This window comes from Canis lupus, chromosome 20 (genome assembly GCF_003254725.2).
Source record: "Canis lupus dingo isolate Sandy chromosome 20, ASM325472v2, whole genome shotgun sequence".
Lineage (NCBI taxonomy): Eukaryota > Metazoa > Chordata > Mammalia > Carnivora > Canidae > Canis > Canis lupus.
Window position 1 is genome coordinate 51984308 of NC_064262.1, and position 16875 is coordinate 52001182.

At 37.8% G+C, this 16875-nt stretch overlaps 1 protein-coding gene across 1 annotated transcript; it reads left to right on the forward strand.

Moving 5' to 3' along the window:
• The first annotated feature begins 1561 nt into the window (after positions 1 to 1561).
• On the forward strand, positions 1562 to 2503 carry LOC112666926 (olfactory receptor 24-like). The gene has a single exon (XM_025458399.3). The coding sequence runs from the start codon at positions 1562 to 1564 to the stop codon at positions 2501 to 2503; it is 942 nt and encodes a 313-aa protein (XP_025314184.3).
• The last annotated feature ends 14372 nt before the right edge of the window (positions 2504 to 16875 follow it).

Consider the following 16875-nt stretch of genomic DNA (forward strand, 5'->3'; position numbering starts at 1 on the left):
ATAAGAGTGTCTTGGTTTGTCTGGAGGTCTTAAGTCACACTAGATGTAATTTGGGGTGGTGATTGACTGTACCAGATAGTCTTAGGGAGGAAATGGCCACAAAAGGTAGTAATAATGTGGTTTCCAGAGGGGATTTGGGTCCTTCTCCAGGAGGACTAGAGCTTGGAGACTGATATGAGCGATGTGGACAGTCATTTGTACTTACATGATTGAGTCTCAGTGAAAATTCTGAACACCGAGGTTAAGGAGAGCTTCCTTAATTGGCAGTATTTTGTGTATAATGAAAGTGATGCTGTCTCGACTCTGAGGATAGCGGACAATAGAGGTTCTATATTTGGGATTTTACTGGGTTCCGCCCTATGTGCTTCTTCTATTGGTTGATTTTAATCTGTACCCTTTAGCTGTAACAAACCATTTTTAATTGAAATATAGTTGACATACAATGTTATGTTAGTTTCAGATGCAACGTATAGTGATTCAACAATTCTATACATTATGCAGTGCTTACCACAATAAGTGTAGCTACTATCTGTCACCATACAAAGTTATTAGAATATGATTGATCACTGTAATAAACTTTAACCATGAGCATAATAGCTCTAACCATAGGTATAGCAGTTGTATGTCTTTTTAGTGAATTCTGAAATTATGAATTTTAGGGGAACCCTTAACCATGGAATTAGTGTCAAAGTGGGGATGGTCTTGTGGACTGTGTTCCTTCTGACTTTGTAGTGGGCAAACTGTCACACTCTGATTCATAGCATTTGGTGATTTCCATAGTGTGAGTATGATCATAATGATCAATTTTAAGCTACCAACATTTTAACAGAATTTATTAAAGTTTAAGTTTCTACTCTTGTGAAACAATATGAGTCAACTTCAAAACACCTTTCCTGTTCCAGGTAGTATAATGAAAATCTCTTTATTCCTGGTGTGCCCATTGTACCAAATTAGAAGCTACATACTCTATGTTCATTATTTGAGTGATTTCACAAAGTCTTTTATCATATGTGTTTGACATAGAAGGTACAAAATACTCAATATTCCTATTCTCCTGAAAATCAATGCAAGAATCTTATAATAATTTCATTCTAATTACCTTAATATATTCTGTTATTGTTGCCTATTATTTTAACTCACCTTCATTACACACTTTTTAGAATTATTTCTTCACAGACTCAGTGTTTTATTTAAATGTTTCCTACATATATACCAATTTCTTAGTAAACCATTGCTTCTCAGACATCACTTCCTCTGTCTTGATTCAATTTATTTTAACCTGGAGCATATTCTTCTGTAATTCTTTCAGCAAAGATCCATGCATGATGTACTCTCCCAATCTTTATCTGAAATGGGAATATTCAGGTCAAGTTTCTTTGAATTGAGTCTTCAAACCTGTGTTGCTGCAATGTACCAATTGTTCAAGGTACAAAAATATGGAAGCTAGTGTTGTAAATAGCACAGATAAGAAATTGGTTATAAGCTCATCTAAACTTACAGAATCATCTTCATAGTGTTCAGCTAACTTCCCCCTTTCAATACTTCCGGAGGAATCATACCCATGGAATCAAGGAATCAATCCAGCGCATCCGAATTTATCCTCCTAGGACTTTCAGAAAATCCAGAGCAGGAGACTCTTCTTTTTGCTTTGTTCCTCTGCATGTATGTGGTCATGGCTATGGGAAACCTTTCAATCATCCTGGCCATCAGCTCAGACTCCCACCTTCATACTCCCATGTACTTCTTCCTGGCCAATCTCTCCTTGGTTGATTTTGGTCTGGCTACCAACACAGTCCCCAAGATGCTGGTGAACATCCAAATGAAAAGCAAGTCAATCTCCTATCCCTGCTGCCTGACCCAGATGTACTTTTTCCATTTCTTTGGCATTGTTGATAGTGTCTTAATTGCTGTGATGGCTTATGACCGGTTTGTGGCTATATGTCACCCCTTACACTACACCACCATCATGAGCCCACACCTCTGTGGCCTGCTGGCCGGTAGCCCATGGGTGTTTTCCTATTTTATTTCCCTCACTCATATCCTCTTGATGGTGCGCTTGGTTTTCTGTGGGAACAACAAGATTCCTCACTACTTCTGTGACCTCACTCCTCTTCTCAGGCTTTCTTGCACTGATACATCTGTGAACAAGATCTTTGTGCTCATTGTGGCTGGGATGGTGATAGCCACACCATTCATCTGCATCCTGGCCTCCTATGCTCGCATCATTGTGGCCATCATGAAGGTCCCTTCTTCAGGGGGCAGGAAGAAAGCCTTTTCCACCTGCAGCTCCCATCTGTCTGTGGTTGCTCTCCTTTATGGGACCACCATTGGGGTCTATTTGTGTCCTTCCTCTGTGCGCACAGCTGTGAAGGAGAAAGCCTCTGCTGTGATGTACACTGCGGTCACCCCCATGCTGAACCCCTTTATCTATAGCCTGAGGAACAGAGATCTTAAGGGGGCCCTGAGGAAGCTTTTTAGTAAAAAGATAATTTCATCTTCCTGACCACAAGGATATCTGGAAACTTCCAGGAAGTAGGATCTCAACATCTAGGGTCTCAGACAAAAGAAAGGAATTGGAAGGTTTGGGAGAGTAGCCACTCGGAATTTTAAATTGTAGAAGTTTAAAAGGAAATCTCAAGATGGTCCTGTTACTATTTTCTCAATTACTGAGACCAGTAGGAGTCCTTTTGGGTATGTCTATTGCTATCTTCCCAGAAGGATCAGTCTAGCCCTACCAGATTGGATCTCTCCTGGTTCAAAATCCATTTAGCTCTCAACAAATACTTATGGAGTTCATATTCTGGGCTTGCTATAAGTGCTGGCCATGGAGTGGTGAGTAGGAGACACAAGGTCCCTATTGTGTGGATTTTGTAGTTGAATATAGGAGAAGATACTGAACACTAATTATAATGGGATGAAATATGCACATGAGGGCAAGGATAGATAGAACAAGAACACCAGACAGAATCTGGAAGGGGGAATCAGGGAAGGTTTCCTAGGAGAGATGATCCTAAACTTCAAAGGATAAGATGATATTTTTCAGGCAAAAATGAGGAGATATAGTATCAGAAAAATAAAAAACAACAATATGTGAAAAGTTCAGAGAGCAAGAGAAAAAGAAGGATGCGTTTGTGAAGTAAAAAATCCAGCTATGGTGAATGACTTGGGGAATGCCAGGTCAAGGACTTTGAGACCAATTCAAGAGTTTGGCTTTTTAAATGAGAACCAGGTAGTTCATTGACTTCCAAGAACAAAGTCAGGGAGCACGAGGTAAGTCATGACCACCCCCCTCATCTTCACTCCTATTCTATCTTCTGGGGGAGAGGGCGGCATGTGCTAGATAAAAATTGTATAAACACAAGGGAAAAAAATTCAGATTGTGTATTAAGGAAATGAAGAACCACCTGATGGTATAAGTCTTGATAGCCAAAGGGGAAAATACCAATCAATTGAATCATGAATGTCAAAGGCAGAAGGAAGCTGAGGCATATCTCAATCACCATATATGCCTGTGGAATGCGTATGAGTAGTAATACTGTTTACAACAGAAATGAGAGCTCTTCATTATGAGCTTATTTTGTGCCACACACCATTCTTTGTTAGTTATTCTAAAGCCCCTATGATAGCAATGAATTTCATTTATTTAATTGCATAGTAGTTCTAATACTCATATGGAGATTTACAACTGAAGTAAAATGAGTGGTGACTTAGCAGGGCCAGAAATTTTCAAATGGTGCTAAGGAGCTGACATCATCTTAAGCAGGATGACTTTGAATAATGACACATCTAATTTGCCTTTGGTAATTCCTTCCGTGATAATTAAAATAGAATTTCTCAGTTGAACAAACAGATATCCAGGCCTGGTCCTAGTATAACAACTATTAGTGAAACTACAGGTAGAAAAATATGAAAAAATCCAGTTCGTGGGGGAATATCCTAATAGATAAAATATAAAATTTAATAATTTTGGACTCTGCCCTCTGCAGGTGGCAGGAAGAAAGCCTTTTCCACTTGCAGCTCCCAGCTGTCTGTGGTTGTTCTCCTTAAAGGGACCACTACTGGGTTCTATTTGTGTCCTTTTCTGTCCAGCAGCTGTGAAAGAGAAAGCCTTGCCGTGGAGTACCCATGCATCTGGTCATGACCTTTTTCACATAACCAAAAAGACAGGTGAAGACTGATTCACAGCCCCCTCCCTTCCTAAGTTCCCTCCATTCTCTTGACACGTGCATGGAAGTAGTTACAGTGTTGGCTGGAAGGGAGCTGGAATTTGCAGACTCAGAGGATCATTACAACCTGGCACTCAGAATATTTGTGACTACTTCTCTCTCTGATATAGAAAGATATGGCTTGAGCTAAAGCACTGATCTGACCACCTCCTCCTCTGTGGAATGAGAGATTCCAGTGGCTAATAAAAATTGCTCACAATTTTTGTCAGCTAAACTATCTTCATCTTGTTTTAAGAAATGAAAACCACAAACCCAGGAGAGACTTGTTCTGTTAGTCCTTGTAATATCAAATTCCATCACTTGTTGGCTTTGGCATATCCATTTATTCCATCTCCATACCTTATCTATTCATTCAACAAATATTTACCAAGTGCCTACTCCATGATAATTATTTTGCTCAGCACTGGGGATAGAGCATTTAACAAGCAGGCATAAAACCTTCCCTGTGTCCACAAAGAGGCAGTGAGAGGAAATTTTGGGGATGTCCTGTTTCTAATCATAGCACAATTATTTTTAGGGATCATAAATTCTCAAATGGTGCTATTTCCTTTAATAACCACGAATCTAAGGCAGCCCTGGTGGCCCAGCGGTTTAGTGCCACCTTCAGCCTGGGGGTGATCCTGGAGACCTGGGATCGAGTCCCAATGTCAGGCTCCCTGCATGGATCCTGCTTCTCTCTCTGCCTGTGTTTCTGCCTCTGTCTCTCTCTCTATGTCTCTCATGAATAAATAAATAAAATCTTAAAAAAAAATAACCATGAATCTATACATGGGATAAAATTCTAAGCACTATGCATCAAAACCAAAACAAACACATTATTGATTCATATTAATTTTAAAAATAAAATTGAATAATACAAAACAAAACAACCATTACTAGTCCAGTATGGAAAATAACAATTTAAAAAAGTTACTTGGGCAGCTGGGTGGCTCAGCAGTTTAGCGCCGCCTTCAGCTCAGGGCTTGATTCTGGAGACCTGGGACCGAGTCCCACGAGTCCCATGTCGGGCTCCCTGCATGGAGCCTGCTTCTCCCTCTCCCTGTGTCTCTGCCTCTCTCTGTGTGTGTCTCTCATGAATAATTAAATAAAAATCTTTAAAAAAATAAAAAATTAAAAAGTTACTTAATTAGTTAATTAATCAAATACTAATGGTAAGAACACCAAAGGTATAATGCCAGATGCATAATTAAGAACAAGTTTGCATTTGAATAAATTTTAAGGAGTTGTCCATGTCTTTTTCATAAAGATTATTTCCCTTCTCAATCTTGGAATAAATTATGCAAGCTTTATGAACCCAACATATAGTTCAACTTAAAACAATGCTTAAAAGATTTATCTCACAGTTTCTATGGATCAAGTGTTTGAGTATGACTTAGCTGAGTGCCTCTGCATTAAAGTTCTCTCATAGACTGCAATCAGAACGTCATGAGCAGAATAGCATTCTTATAAAAGAGACCCCAGAGAGCTCCCTTGTCCCTTCTGTTATGTGAGGACTCAGTGAAAAGTTTGCCATCCATACAGAGAAATGGGAACACTCTTGCACTCTTGGTGGGAATGCAAACTGGTGCAGCTACTCTGGAGAACAGTATGCAGGTTCCTTAAAAAGCTAAAAATAGAACTACCCTATGATCCAGCAATTGCACTACTTGGTATTTACCCAAAGGATACAAAAATACAGATTTAAAGGGTTACATCCACCCTAATGTTTATAGCAGCACTCTCAACAATAGCGGGACACCTGCACCCCGATGTTTCTAGCAGCAATGGCCACGATAGCCAAACTGTGGAAGGAGCCTCGGTGTCCAACGAAAGATGAATGGATAAAGAAGATGTGGTTTATGTATACAATGGAATATTACTCAGCTATTAGAAATGACAAATACCCACCATTTGCTTCAACGTGGATGGAACTGGAGGGTATTATGCTGAGTGAAGTAAGTCAGTCGGAGAAAGACAAACATTATATGTTCTCATTCATTTGGGGAATATAAATAATAGTGAAAGGGAAAATAAGGGAAGGGAGAAGAAATGGGTGGGAAATATCAGAAAGGGAGACAGAACGTAAAGACTGCTAACTCTGGGAAACGAACTAGGGGTGGTAGAAGGGGAGGAGGGCGGGGGGTGGGAGTGAATGGGTGACGGGCACTGGGTGTTATTCTGTATGTTAGTAAATTGAACACCAATAAAAAAAAAAAAAAAAAAAAAAAAAAAAAAACAATAGCCAAACTATAGAGAGACTCCAAATGTCCATCGACTGATGAATGGAGAAAGAAGATGTAGTGTATATATACACAATGGAATATTACTCAGCCATCAAAATGAATGAAATCTCTCCATTTGCAGTGACATGGATGGAACTAACGTGTATTATGCTAAGTGACATAAGTCAATCGAAGATAGACAAATACAATATGATTTCACTCATATGTGGAATTTAAGAAACAAAACAGATGAACATATGGGAATGGGAAAAAAAGGAGAGGGGAAACAAATCTTATCTAGGAGACTCTTGACAGTGGAGAACAAACTGAGTGTTGATGGAGGGAGTTGGGTGGGGGATGAGCTAGAGGGTTGATGGATATTAAAGAGGGCACTTGTGATGAGCACTGGGTTTTGTATGTAAGTGATGAATCACTGAGCTCTACCTCAAAAACCAAAATTACACTGTATATTAACTAGGTAAAATTTAAGTAAAAAAGAAAAAATGTAATAAAAACATAAAAATAAAAGTTTGCCATCTATAAATGAGGAAATAGACCCTCACCCTACACCAAATCTTCTGACACCTTGATTTTGGATATTCTAGTCATCTGATCTGTAAAAATAAGTTTATGTCATTTATAAGTCACCCAGTCTTTGTTATAGCAGCCTGAACAGACTAAGACAATTGCTAAAGAGGGAAATTTATAGCTATAAATACTTACAATAAAAAAGATCTGAAATCTAACTAACAATCTAACTTTACAATTTAAGTAATTAGACAAAGAGGGTCAAAATAAACCCAAAACTAGTGGAAGGAAGGAAAATAAGAATATTAGAGGAGAGATAAATAAAATAAAGAATAGAAAATCAATAGAATTAATAAAACCAAAAGTTGGGTCTTTGAAAACATCGACAAAATGAACAAATCATTAGCTAGACTAAGAAAAAAGAGAGAAAACTCAACTAGAATCATAATGTTAATAATCATAAATGTAAAAGGGAACATTAGTTTTATTTTACAGAAATAAAAAGGATTGTACAGAGTGCTATGAGGAATTACATGTCAGCAAATAAAAGTAACCTAGGCAAAACGGGCAATTTCCTAGAAAAACACAACCTACAAAGGCTAATCATGAACAGAAAAATCTGAATAGATTTATAACTAGTAAGGAGATTGAATTAGTAATGCATAATCATCCAAGAACGAAAAGCTTGGGACCAGATGGCTTCAGCGGTCCAAACCTTTAAAGAAGAATTAGTGCCAATCCTACTTAAACTTTTCCAGAAAGAAGAGAGAGCACTTCCAGCATTGCCCTGGTATTGAAATCAGACAAAGACACTATAAGAAAAGAAAATTACAGACCAATATCCCTTATGAATATTAATGTAAAAATCCTCAACAAAATACTAGCACACCCCAACATAGTAATAGGATTGTACAACATGACCAAATGAGATTTATTCTTGGAATGCAAGGATGTTCCAACACAGGAAAAATTAATGTATATAGCACATCAACATAATGAAGGGGGAAAACACATAATTATTTCAACTGTTGAAGAGAAATCATGTGAAAAAATTTAATACCATTTTATGATTAAAAAATCCAAGAAACTAAGAATGGAAGGAAACTACCTCAACACAATAAAGGCCACAAAGAAGAAGTCAAACTCTCCCTCTTCACCGATGACATGATACTCTACATAGAAAACCCAAAAGCCTCCACCCCAAGATTGCTAGAACTCATACAGCAATTTGGCAGTGTGGCAGGATACAAAATCAATGCCCAGAAGTCAGTGGCATTTCTATACACTAACAATGAGACTGAAGAAAGAGAAATTAAGGAGTCAATCCCATTTACAATTGCACCCAAAAGCATAAGATACCTAGGAATAAACCTAACCAAAGAGGTAAAGGATCTATACCCTAAAAACTATAGAACACTTCTGAAAGAAATTGAGGAAGACACAAAGAGATGGAAAAATATTCCATGCTCATGGATTCGAAGAATTAATATTGTGAAAATGTCGATGTTACCCAGGGCAATTTACACGTTTAATGCAATCCCTATCAAAATACCATGGACTTTCTTCAGAGAGTTAGAACAAATTATTTTAAGATTTGTGTGGAATCAGAAAAGACCCCGAATAGCCAGGGGAATTTTAAAAAAGAAAACCATATCTGGGGGCATCACAATGCCAGATTTCAGGTTGTACTACAAAGCTGTGGTCATCAAGACATTGTGGTACTGGCACAAAAACAGACACATAGATCAATGTAACAGAATGGAGAACCCAGAAGTGGACCCTGAACTTTATGGTCAACTAATATTCGATAAAGGAGGAAAGACTATCCACTGGAAGAAAGACAGTCTCTTCAATAAATGGTGCTGGGAAAATTGGACATCCACATGCAGAAGAATGAAACTAGACCACTCTCTTTCACCATGCACAAAGATAAACTCAAAATGGGTGAAAGATCTAAATGTGAGACAAGATTCCATCAAAATCCTAGAGGAGAACACAGGCAACACCCTTTTTGAATTCGGCCACAGTAACTTCTTGCAAGATACATCCATGAAGGCAAAAGAAACAAAAGCAAAAATGAACTACTGGGACTTCACCAAGATAAGAAGCTTTTGCACAGCAAAAGAAACAGTCAACAAAACTAAAAGACAACCTACAGAATGGGAGAAGATATTTGCAAATGACGTATCAGATAAAGGGCTAGTTTCCAAGATCTATAAAGAACTTCTTAAACTCAAGAGCAAAGAAACAAACAATCCAATCATGAAATGGGCAAAAGACATGAGAAATCTCACAGAGGAAGACATACACATGGCAAACAAGCACATGAGAAAATGCTCCGCATCACTTGCCATTAGGGAAATACAAATCAAAACCACAATGAGATACCACCTCACACCAGTGAGAATGGGGAAAATTAACAAGGCAGGAAACCACAAATGTTGGAGAGGATGCGGAGAAAAGGGAACCCTCCTACACTGTTGGTGGGAATGTGACCTGGTGCAGCCACTCTGGAAAACTGTGTGGAGGTTCCTGTAAGAGTTAAAAATAGACCTGCCCTGACCCAGCAACTGCACTGTTGGGCATTTACCCCAAAGATACAGATGCAATGAAACGCCGGGACACCTGCACCCCGATGTTTCTAGCAGCAATGTCCGCAATAGCCAAACTGTGGAAGTAGCCTCGGTGTCCATCGAAAGATGAATGGATAAAGAAGATGTGGTTTATGTATACAATGGAATATTCCTCAACCATTAGAAACGACAAATACCCACCATTTGCTTCAACGTGGATGGAACTGGAGGGTATTATGCTGAGTGAAGTAAGTCAATCGGAGAAGGACAAACAGTGTATGTTCTCATTCATTTGGGGAATATAAATAATAGTGAAAGGGAATATAAGGGAAGGGAGAAGAAATGTATGGGAAATATCAGAAAGGGAGACAGAATATAAAGACTCCTAACTTGGGAAACGAACTAGGGGTGGTGGAAGGGGAGGAGGGTGGGGGGTGGGAGTGACTGGGTGACGGGCACTGAGGGGGACACTTGATGGGATGAGCACTGGGTGTTATTCTGTATGTTGGCAAATTGAACACCAATAAAAAATAAATTTATTATAAAAAATAAAAAATCATAACAAAACAAAACAAAAAACACAATAAAGGCCATACACGAAAAACACATAGGTAACACCACACTCGATGGTGAAAGACTAAAACTTTTCCTCTAAGATCGGGAATAAAACAAGAATGTCTGATCTTACTACTTCTTTTCAACATGATACTGGAAGTCCTAGCCAGGGCAATTAGGCAGGAAAAAATAAATAAAAGACATCCAAAACGGAAAGCAAAAAAGTAAAATGATCTCTGTTCACAGACGGCATGATCTTATATGTAGAAAGCCCCAAAGTTGCACAAAAATTTAGAACTAATAAATTTAGCAAAGCTATACAAAGTTGTCCAAAGAATATAAAATCAGCACACATGGGGATCTCTGGGTGGTTCAGCGGTTTAGTGCCACCTTCAGCCCAGGACCTGATCCTGGAGACCCAGGATCGAGTCCAGCGTCGGGCTCCCTGCATGGAGCCTGCTTCTCCCTCTGCTTGTGTCTCTGCTCCTCTCTCTCTCTCTCTCTCTCTCTGTGCGTGTGTCTCTCATGAATGAAATAAAATCTTTTAAAAAATAAAATCAGTACACAAAAATCAGTTGTGTTTCTATACACTAACAATGAGCCATCTGCAAAGGAAATCAAGAAAATAATTCCATTTACAATAGCATCAAAAAAGGATTTAAAAAAGATAAAATATAATTCTTAGGGATAAACTGAAGGAAAAAAAAGGTTTGTATACTGAAAACTACAAAATATTGCTGAAAGAAGTTAAAGAAGACACAGATTAACAAGAAAGGCTTCTGTGTTCATGGTTTGGGAGACTTAATATTGTTAAGATGTCAGTACTACCTAAAGCAAGTGGCAAATTCATTATGCCATGAAATCCCCATGCAAATTTCAACAACATTTTATGCAGAAATATAAAAATCTACCATAAAGTTCATATGGATTTCAAAGACTCTAAATAGTCAAATTACTCTTAAAAATAGGAACAGACTTAGAGGTCTCACTCTTCTTTCTTTTTTTTTTTTAATTTTTTTCTTTATTTATTTATGATAGTCACAGAGAGAGAGAGAGAGAGAGAGGCAGAGACACAGGCAGAGGGAGAAGCAGGCTCCATGCACCGGGAGCCTGACGTGGGACTCGATCCCGGGTCTCCAGGATCCTGCCCTGGGCCAAAGGCAGGCGCCAAACCGCTGCGCCACCCAGGAATCCCAGAGGTCTCACTCTTCTTGATCCCAAAACTTACTACGAAGCTACAGTAATTAAAATAGTATGGTGCTAGCATAAATACAGACATAGAAACTAATGTTATAATAGTGGGCCCAGAAAAAAAACCGTGGCATATATGGTCAAATGATTTTTGACAAGGGTGGTAGACAATTCAGTGGGGGGAAAGACTGTCTTTTTAACAAATGCTGTCGGGAAACTGGATATTCACATGCAAAAGAATGGTCCCAAATGTTGAGCACCTACCTTCTATCATATACAAAAATTAAGTTAAAATGGATCAAAGACTTAAACCTATAACTATAGAATAGTTTGGAAGAAAACAAAGAGAGGAAACTTTATGACATTGGATTTTGTAATGATTTCTTAAAATGACACCAAAAGCACAGGCAACAAGAGAAAATGTAGATAAAACATACTTCACCAAAATTAAAAGCTTTTGCACATAACAGGACACAATCAGCAGAAAAGGCAACTCATGGAATGGGAAAGAAATATTTGCAAACCATATATCTAATAAGGGATTAATATCTAGAATATATAAAGAACTCCTACATGCCAACAACAACAGGACTAAAACAACCCGATTAAAAATGGGGAAAGGATTTAAATAGACATTTCTCTAAAGAGGACATACAAATGGCTAATAAGCACATAAAAAGGATTCAACATCACTAATTATTAGGGAAATGCAAATCAACCTCAATGAGATATCACTTCACACTTACTAGGATGACTACCATAAAAACAAACAAAACAAGCAAATAGAAAAAACAAGCTTTGACAAGCATATGGATAAATTGGAACCTTTGCTGGTAGAAATATAAAATGGTGTAGATGCTATGGAAATAGTATGGCAGTTCCTCAAAAACTTAAACATAGAATTATCATCTGATCCAGCATTCCACTTTTGGGTATATGCCCCCCCAAATTGAAAGCAAGGACCCAGACAGATGCTTGTATATCCATGTTCATAGCTGCGTTATTCGCCATAGCTACATGTGGGGAAGAACTCCAAGTGCCCATTGCTGCTACAACATAGATAAACCTTGAAGACATTATGCTAAGTGAAATAAGTCATACACAAAAATACAAATACTGTGTGATTCCACGTATATGAAGTGCAAAGATGAGTCAGATTCATAGAGACATAAAGTGGGTAGTTACCAATGGCTGGAGGGGGAGAGGATAGGGAATTAGCATTTAATAGAGACAGGATTTCAGTTTGGGAAGATGAAAGTATCATGGGGATGGTTGCACAAGTGTGAATGTACTTAATGCCACTGAGTTGTACAGTTAAAAATGGTGAAAATGGTGGGGGGAAGGGGAAGGAGAGAAAATCTTTCCTTTTGAGCAGTGAGAATACAAGTGGTACAAAAAAAATTATTTAAAAAAAAACTAAAAAAACCCGAACAGGTGGTTTTACTTTCTCTTTTAGGTTTTCTGTATTTTCCAGTTTTCCTTCAATTAATATTTATTGCTTTGGTAAAAAGAAGAAGCATGAATGCTTTTAAAAATTACATTTTAAAAGATGTTAAAGGAAAATCACAAAGGCTATTTTGAAAATTGACTTTTAGTAGCCATGTCTAACAGGAATAGCATCAGACAAAAAAGAACAGGTGAGGCTAAACCATATTTTAGAGGCAGTTTCTTTTAAAAATATGTATTTTTACATTTATTTTAGAGAGCAAGCAAGAGTGAGTTGGGGTGGGGGGGAGATAGAGGGAGAAAGAATCTCAAGATGCCTCCTCTCTGACCAGGGAGTCCAGCTGGGAGCTCTATCTCATGACCCTGAGATCATGACGTAAGCTGAAACCAAGAGTCAGGTTTCATGAATCTTGATTAGATTTCATGCCATGAAATCCCCATGCAAATTTCAACAACATTTTATGCATAAATAGAAAAATCTACCATAAAGTTCATATGGATTTCAAAGATTCTAAATAGCCAAATTACTCTTGAAAAATAGGAACATTAAGATGCTTAATCGACTGAGCCACCCAGGTGCCCCTAGAAGCAATTTCTAAATGAACTTTAATGGGTTGAATACTGTCCTCCTTTCCAACTCATGTCTGTCCAGAACCTCAGACTGTGACCCTCTGAAGATTTAGAGTTTTTGCAGGTGAAATGAAGGTAAGGATTTTAAAATGAAATGATCTTAAGATGGGCACTAAATCCAATGACTGGCATCCTTATATAAGGAGAAAGAGATGGTTTTGAGGTACACAGATGCAGAGAAGAAGGTCGTGTGAACATGAGAGCAGATTTTGAATTTCTACAGTCCCATGCCAAAGAATGCCAAAGGTCTTCTGCTGCCAAGAAAAGCTAGGAGAGAAGCAGAAAATCAATTATTTCTCAGTCTCCAGAGGGTACTAAGCCTGCCCAAACCTTGATTTTGGAATTCTGGCCTCTAAAAGTATAAGAGAATAAATTTTTGTTGTTTAAAAAAATTTTTTTTAAATACAGGGATTCGAATAATGATTGAAAAAAAAAACACATTCATTGTCACCTATGGGAAATGTTAGGGAGACAAGAAATTATTTTGAAAACCAATAAATAAATGGAAATAATATAAAGATTCAAACATTTTTGCTGACTTTCTTCTAGAAATAGTACCTCAAACTTACCAGAGACTTAAAGAGGGGAAGTTTATTTTTGTAGGAGTATTCTACCTCCTAAAAGACAGTCTGAAAGAATACTTTCATTTGCAATCTTTCGTGAAATGATGTATCCAGGCAATGAATCTAAATGACTGCAGATTTCACAAAAAGAGAAACAATGAAAAAATATGTGCTTTCTCCAATATTACACTGTTTGTGGGAAATGTAAACTCGTACAGCCATTATGAAAAACAGCACAAAGCTTCAAGAAATACAAAATAAACCTACTGTGTAATCCAGCAATTTCATTTCTTTTGGGTATATATCCAAAGGAAATGAGATCAACTTTGAGGAAATATGTGTGCTCCCATGTTCATGGCAGCATTATTCACAATAGCCAAGGTATGGAAACCATATCATATGACTCCGTCTAGTACTATGTTCTCTACTTTTGTCTATGGTTGGGTGATTTCCATAATTAAAGGGTTTTAAAAACTGGCACTTAATGTAGCAGTTGGTTCCATGGATGTTTATTGAGTGGACCCTGACCCGATAATCTGGCAGTGACCTCATAAAACTGAATTCCTAAAAAATACAAAAGTAGAGCCTCCCTCTAATGCTACCCTAGGACCAATACCCGGAGCAAGGATCTGGCTGCAGACCCATTCAGCCCACCTCTCTGTGTGTGCCCATCAGGTGAGATCCTATTTGCTCTATTAGCAGAAGTGGAAGGAAGCTATGGTGTCTTTCCAGAGAGTTGCCCTCTTGAGGGTAAGTGGGGCTGGAAGCAGCCTTTGTTTCTTGGTGTGACCTCACTGGGTGAATGTAGGGAGATGTTTCTTGGTTCTTGAGCTGATGAGGAGCACTAGCTTCAAAGAAGAGTGAGCACTTCCTCTTGGAGAAGCCCTTGACCTTGGGGGAGGCAGAGTTAGGAGGCTAGGAGAGTTTGTTTTTTTCTGAGGAGAGGGCGCAGAGCCTGTTGGGAAACCAACAACTTACACCAAGTTTATAGATTCATTAAAAAAAGATTATGCTATAAATCATGGGCTTTAGAAAGGGCTTGCTAGAATCACAGCTGGATAACATTGAGTGGTTGCATGTTATCCAGAGGCAGTTATGCTAAGAGGATCTGCCTTTGGTTCAGGTCATGATCTTGGGGTCCTGGGATTGAGCCTCATGTGGGGCTCCCTGCTCAGTGGGGAGTCTACTTCTCCCTCTCTCTCTGCCCCCCGCACTTGTGCTCTGACTCTCTCTCTCTTTAGGCTTTCCTTATGTTCTTTCCTGGTTTTATGAATTCATATCTTACATTTAAGTCTTTAATGCATTTTGTTATTTTTTGTGAGTGGTATAAGAAGTCCATTTTCATCTTTTTCAATGAAAAATATTCAGATCCCCCCACAGTGGTTGAATGTTCCTCACCACACACCAAGTTGCCTTCTAAAGACCTCAAATAGTCAATAGAGTCTTCCTACTGCTATGTCTCAGCCCCTGTAGGAAACAACTATTCGGGGAATAGAAGTGAAATTGGACAATTTGTCTAACAAGGAGCCTTGGGAATTGACTTCTTATTGGCTCAGAAATTGTAAATATTCCCTCTGTTCTTACAATTTATCCCTACCCTAGCTTTTCTTCTTTGGGCCAGGTGGATACCTACCTGTGCCTCTATGAGGCAGCCTCAATCTCCAAGATGTAACTTCATCATCTTGTCCTGTCCTAGAAGCAGAGCCAGCATCTTTATTGGCCATCACCAGGGAGGAAACTGAGCCAAGTTTGACTCATGCCTCAGTGATGTCAAGAAGAGGAAAGATAGTCCAGTAACTGGACTCAGAGAATAAGAGAAGAGAGTGAGAGCGAGCAGGAGAGCAAGAGTGAGTGGGAGCAAGAATGAGAATTTGAGAGCAATTGGAGAGAATGCAGGCAAGAGAAAAAGAGGATAGATCCTGTGTTCTCAGAGAACTGGGTGATTCTGCTGGGCTCAAGTTAGCATCTAGGTCTCACGCCTGAATCCTGTGGCCACTCATGCAACCACTCAATGTTATTCAGCTGTGATTCTAGCAAGCCCTTTCTAAAGCCCATGATTTGTAGCATAATTTTTTTAATGAATCTATAAATTTTGTTTAAAAAATAACTCAGAAACATATATATATTCCAGTGATATATGAGTACTATATTAAATTTTACGTTTTGATCACCAGAGAAATTATCTTCATGAATAGATACACTTTATAAAGCTGAGGTTTTTGTAATTCTAAAGGTAAGTGTAATTTCCTCATTAAGCATCTAATTATTTCAAATATTAAAGGCCTTTAAAGCTAAGATCTGCTAGAAATTTTATGATTAAAAATAAGTCACCAGTGAAGAGAGATAGCTTCTAACAAATATTTGGTGTTTGTTGTTAAACTAATACTTAATTTTGATTTGTTTACAGATTTAAGTTTATTAGTTTGAGGTCAATTTTATTGAAAATTATTTATCATTTTGAAGTCTTAAAAATATCAGTTTGTCAATTTAAATTTCTGGCTTTCTGGTTAAGTATACTTCATATATAAAAGGTATCAAATTGCCCAAAAAATACTTTGGAGCTGTTGTTACATGGACAAATAATGTGTCCTTTTAAAGGATTGTTTGTCTTCATTTTGACTTACATTATCTGATCAAATATTAATTTTTGAAAATTATCAAATTAGGTATTGGATTAAGAAAAGATTCCATCCCAAAATGTGAATCATGAGTCTTCACAGACAGTGATTCAAAATAATCATTTCACTTATTTTAATATCCAGGTTTAATTATAAAAATGTTTTCTAAATGTGATTAATGTTCTTCCTGTTATTGGAGATTATGGTATGTGTATTAACATATTACATTTTTTTCAAAATTTAGGTTAAACCAGTAATTCAAGAAAGGTATTAAACTGCTATTAAAAACTAAATCAAAACTTAACTTTTGTATGAACATTTTTCATGTTGTTTGGGCTAATTAA

What these genes read in the sequence shown, in the direction of transcription:
- LOC112666926 (XM_025458399.3), top strand. Translation starts at nt 1,562, where the DNA reads ATGGAATCAAGGAATCAATCCAGCGCATCCGAATTTATCCTCCTAGGA.